The following is a 4,801-nucleotide window of genomic DNA, read 5'->3' on the forward strand; positions in this document are numbered from 1 at the left end:
CGTGGCGGTGGGGCTTTGCGGGGCCGCCCCCAGCCCGGCGGCGCTGCGATGAGCGCCGTTCTGTCCTGTCTGCCACCGTGGCCGAATCCCAGCTCTGATCCCAACCTGGGACCGCAGGAGGGTCCCGGTGGGACATGAGCTGAGGACCCCCTTGCAGCCCCCATTGCGGACCCCCTGGGCTCAGTGTCACCGTGTCACACGGCCCGGCCCACGCTGTGACATCTCACCCGGACAAAAGGTCCTCGTCTCCCCGCGCTCCACCATGGAGGAGGGCCGTGGAGTGGTGGTGGGTGCCCACCTGGGACCCCCACCCCACCCCAACTTCTGGGGCTGGCATCACCCCGGCACCGTGCCCACCCCATTCACCGTGCCCACCATGCCCACCCCACACACCCTCCTGCCCCCACCCCCCATACAGTGCCAGAACCCTGGCACAGGGGCATTGCAGTGCCCGCACACCCCAGATGGAAGGAACGTTTCTGAGTGGATGAGCAGCTGCAGTGACCCCCCCAGGCCCGGCTACGCCCCACGCAGTGACACGGACCCACAGGGACCGCCCGTTCCTCTTTCTGAGCACGGACAGCTGGCTGCAGGCGAGTCGGGGTGCTGGGGTTGGGTGGGGGGCAAACGCAGCCATGGGGACCCCCGCCACGAAGGAAGGGGGTGTGGGCTCCGTTCCTCTCACCTCCTTTTCCCTCCCAGGCGGAGCCATGGGGCGCCCCATAGCAATGCTGCTGCTCCTGCTGCTGCTTCCCCACGGCATCGGGGCCACCACCTCGCAGCCCCCGCTGCTGCCGTGCAGCTGCGACGCGGTGGGCAAAGCGCCGGACTCGTGCCCCAGTGCTGATTGCCTCTGTGCTATGGACCACCAACCCGTCAACGCCTCCGATTTCCACGCACGGGAGTGTCAGGGCAACGTGGGGATGGTGGCTGTGGCCGTGGATGCGGTGGTGGTGGGAGTGGGGGTGGGAGTGGGGCTGGTGGTGGTGGGGGTGGTGGTGGGGGTCGTGGTTTGGCGGTGCCGGAGGACGACGGGCACGACGGGGTGGGGGAAGCGGGAGCCCCCTGCAGCCCATGGGCAGCCCCGCTATGTCAGCCGTGAGGCGGAGAGCAGCCCTGCTGCCGTGGGGGTGTGCCTGGCTCCCGACTACGAGAACGTCTTCGTCGGCTCCTACATGGCCTCCAGCGCAGCCCCGGTGCAGGATGGGGAGCATGGGTGTCAGCAGGGGGGGTACAGGTGAGTCTGCGGAGAGGGGAGGCTGTGGGGGTACGTGGGACCCTCCTGATGGGCTGCAGTGAGCCGAGGCAGCACCTCATCCCACCCGTCAGTCCATCCCATAACCATATAGTATCCCAATCCCACCCCCCATCCCATCCCATCCCATCCCATCCCACATCACCCATTCATCCCACTCTACTCCAGCTCATCCTCATCGCCATCCCATCTGCAGTCCATCCCCATCCCATCTCATCTCAACCCATCCATCCCATCCTACTCCGTCTCAACCCAATCTATCGCATCTTCATCCCATCCCACTCAATCCCACCCCCATCCCACTCCATTGCCATCCCTGTCCCATTTCAACCCAACCCAATCTCACCCCATCCCATCCCACCAAACCCAGGGATCAGCCACCCGTGGGGCTCTTTCCTCCCCACTGATCCACGCGGGGGTCCATTCCTGCACATCTCCTGCCCCACTGACCCCCCCCCCACACAGCCCCCAGGCACCGCCGGACGATCTCTATTTCATGGAGAGCGACGCAGGGGAGCAGCCCATCTACGCCAACACCGGGACCCCCAGAGAGGACATCTATGTCAGCCCCGACCCGTGAGGGCAGCGCCCCGGGGGATTCTGCAGCGCTGGGACAGCGGAGGGGATTTTCCTCTATTTTTTTTTTTCTTTTCTTTTTGCAACGAGAGCAAAACGGCTGCGCGGCCGTTTCCTGCGCGGGGCTGAGGGCGGAAGCGGCCGCTTCTCCTTGGGGTTTGCACTGCGAAATGGGGACGGGGCAGTGGGACACGGCGGTCCCTGCACGTCGCTCCCGAGCTCCGCGTGACACCCGGACTGACGGCCTCAAACGCTTCCGGCGCTGCCCTCTGTGAAATCCGACAGTCTGGGACAAAAGCGCCGTTTTTGGACGCTGCTGGCAGCGTGTGGCTGCGAGGTGACGGCTCTGGGACGTGTGGGTGGTGATGTGGAGGCACCCCGTGTCCCAGCCTTGCACGGGTCCTTGTGGTTCTCCACGGTGACATTAAATGTTGGGCTGTCCTCAGTGACCCGTAGGACTCACGGTGTGTCGGAACCCCCGGAGGGGCTGTGTGGGGTACTGGGGGAGTCCTGTCCCCAGAGCAGAGGGGCCAATAATACAGGTCCCACACTGGCAGGTTCCTATTTCCCTGTCCCCTAAGCCCACGTCCCCATTATGGTGACCCCATGTCCCACATCCGTTGAGCTGTGGTCCCCGGAGCCCATAACCCCAGGCTGGAGCTCCTTCTGTCCCACATCCCCATGTCCCCACGTTCCGTATCTCAATGTCCCCACGTTCCCACACGTCCTTCTTCCCGTGGCCACCACCTCCACGTCCCCGTGTCCCAGTATCTCCATGTCCCATGTCCCTGTATCCCCACATCCCATATTCTCATGTCACATCCTCATGTCTCATGTCCCCATCCCCCTGTCCCCTATGTCCCATATCCCTATGTCTCATGTCCCCCCGTACCCATGTCCCCCATCCCCATATCTCATGTCCTCATGTCTCACGTCCCCGTCCCCCTGCCCCCATCCCCTGGCTGTGGGTACAGGTAAATGAGTGCCACATCCTCGATGTGGTCAGGGCTTCCCAGCGCCCGCCCCAAGGCCACAGTCAGGGCAAAGTGCTGCTGGAGCCCTGCCCACACATGACTCACCCATGGGTGACAGATTGGGGGGGTGGGGAGGACGTGGCTGCGTGGGGCAGAGCTGCTGGCGCTGTGTTCCCATCACTTTATTCATTTACATCGCGATTTGATTTATAGAAATATATAAATATACCAAAAAAGAAAAAAAAAGAATCCCAACAAAGCCATACAACGCAATAAATAATGAGCAATAAATAAAGGACTGTATAAAAAAGGCTCATGCGGAGAGGAGCCGGTGTGGCAGCAGGGTAGGCTCCTCCTGCTGAACCAATGCTTTAAATAAGGGGAGAGGGGAATAAGTTATGGCATGGAGTGATGGCAGTGGGGTCTGTGCCCCCAGGGTGGGTGTCACCGGGATGGGGTGGGGGCCCTACAGCAGGAGGTCAGACATCAGCATCAGGAGGTGATGGGTCCCTACAGGTGGAGGTGCTGGGTCCACATGGACGGAGATGATGAGTTCCTGTATCCAGAGGTGATGGACCCCTTAAACAGAGGTGCCAGTCCCTATTTGCAAAGATGGATTCCTATACACGAAGGTGATGGATTCCTATATCCAGACGTAATGGAACCCTATGGTGGGGGTGGTGGATCCCTGTACCCAAAGGTGACAGGTCCCTACAGATGGAGGTGACGGATCCCTGTACCCAAAGGTGACAGGTCCCTACAGATGGAGGTGATGGATCCCTGTACCCAAAGGTGACAGGTCCCTACAGATGGAGGTGACGGATCCCCGTACCCAAAGGTGACAGGTCCCTACAGATGGAGGTGACGGATCCCTGTACCCAAAGGTGACAGGTCCCTACAGATGGAGGTGATGGACCCCTCCACCCAGCGGTGCCCTCAGGCGCAGTGACAGCGAGTGACCAACATATCCTCAAAGACAGAGCTGACCAACCTGCCCTCTCCATCGTAGTGCATCAGCACCATGGGGTCGTAGGCAGCAGGCACACAGCACGGCGCCGGGGCAGCGCGGCTCAGGGCGTGCACACGGGCCTGGATCTGTGCGTGCATGCTGGCAGCGCGGTAGTTGTGCGGGCAGGAGCCCTGGCAGAAGCGCATGTCGTAGCTGCGGGGTGCCAGCACCCAGTCGTCCCACCCGATCTCCTGGAAGGACACCTTCAGCACCCGCCGGCAGCATTTCCCCTCGCTCTTCCCGCACTCCTCCTCCAGCCCCCGCCGTCTCCTCGCCCCCCGCCCCTCACTGTCCCACATTTCCACTTCCAGAACCGCGTTCCCGGTTCCGGAGCCGTCCCACGGAGCCGACACGTTGGAGCTGAAGGTCAACTCCAAGCGCAGCGCGGCGCTGTGCCCGGCGGCCCAGTGCCGGATGGGTGATGTCAGGTCCAGGTGGTGGGAGTGGGGGTCCAAATCCCGGCTGTGCAGCAGATGTGGGGCCACCCCAGACCCCCCGGGGGTGTAAATGCTGACCCGGAGCTGTGCTGAGTGCGGGGGGAGCAGCAGCTGTGCCCGCAGAACCTGCAGCTGCTGGCGGAGAGCTCCCGTGCGTGGCACCAGCAGGAGGTAACGGTACGGCCCGGGGGGGTCCTGGCGTCCGTGGGGGTCCCGGTGACCTTCGGGGTCTCGCTGCCCGTGGGAGTGCTGGTCACCATCGGGATCAGGCTCTCCATGGGGGTCCCGGTGTCCTCTGAGTGGTTCCTGCCCCCCTTGGGGGTCCCGCTCTCCCCGGGGGGCGTCCGGCAGGCGCCGCACTGTGGGATGAGAGGACGGCCGATGTCGCAGACTCCACCCGTCCATCCCCATCCCCACCCCACCCCATCCCCATCCCCACCCGTCCCATCCCCACCCTACCCATCCCCACCCACCCATCCCCATCCCATCCCATCCCATCCCCATCCCACTCCCATCCCATCCCATCCCATCCCACCATCCCACCCTATTC

The 4,801-nt window shown here is 63.2% G+C and overlaps 3 protein-coding genes across 3 annotated transcripts in view; 2 read left to right on the forward strand and 1 right to left on the reverse strand.

Moving 5' to 3' along the window:
• The window catches only part of ISYNA1 (inositol-3-phosphate synthase 1), an 11,571-nt gene extending 11,433 nt beyond the window's left edge, over positions 1 to 138 (forward strand). The window contains exon 5 of the mRNA XM_019609971.1: positions 118 to 138. Within this exon, the coding sequence (XP_019465516.1) occupies positions 118 to 138 (21 nt within the window). The remainder of the gene's footprint in view (positions 1 to 117) is intronic.
• Positions 139 to 361: 223 nt separating this feature from the next.
• Positions 362 to 2,280, forward strand: LRRC25 (leucine rich repeat containing 25). Its single transcript, XM_019610096.1, has 3 exons — positions 362 to 593; positions 703 to 1,237; positions 1,721 to 2,280. Exons 1-3 carry the CDS (start codon positions 377 to 379, stop codon positions 1,833 to 1,835), a joined length of 867 nt encoding a protein of 288 aa, XP_019465641.1. The 5' UTR covers positions 362 to 376; the 3' UTR covers positions 1,836 to 2,280.
• A 691-nt stretch (positions 2,281 to 2,971) lies between these two features.
• Positions 2,972 to 4,801, reverse strand: part of GDF15 (growth differentiation factor 15) — a 4,455-nt gene continuing 2,625 nt past the window's right edge. Inside the window, exon 3 of the mRNA XM_019609972.2 lies at positions 2,972 to 4,610. Within this exon, the coding sequence (XP_019465517.2) occupies positions 3,742 to 4,610 (869 nt within the window). The 3' untranslated portion in view covers positions 2,972 to 3,741. The remainder of the gene's footprint in view (positions 4,611 to 4,801) is intronic.

The sequence above is a fragment of the Meleagris gallopavo genome, chromosome 30, assembly GCF_000146605.3.
Source record: "Meleagris gallopavo isolate NT-WF06-2002-E0010 breed Aviagen turkey brand Nicholas breeding stock chromosome 30, Turkey_5.1, whole genome shotgun sequence".
NCBI lineage: Eukaryota > Metazoa > Chordata > Aves > Galliformes > Phasianidae > Meleagris > Meleagris gallopavo.

Coding starts and splice junctions, on each gene's coding strand:
- LRRC25 (XM_019610096.1), top strand. CDS start 377: ATGCCCACCCCACACACCCTCCTGCCCCCACCCCCCATACAGTGCCAG. Junction 594..702: donor GCACGGACAGCTGGCTGCAG/GCGAGTCGGGGT, acceptor TTTCCCTCCCAG/GCGGAGCCATGGGGCGCCCC. Junction 1,238..1,720: donor TGTCAGCAGGGGGGGTACAG/GTGAGTCTGCGG, acceptor CCCCCCACACAG/CCCCCAGGCACCGCCGGACG.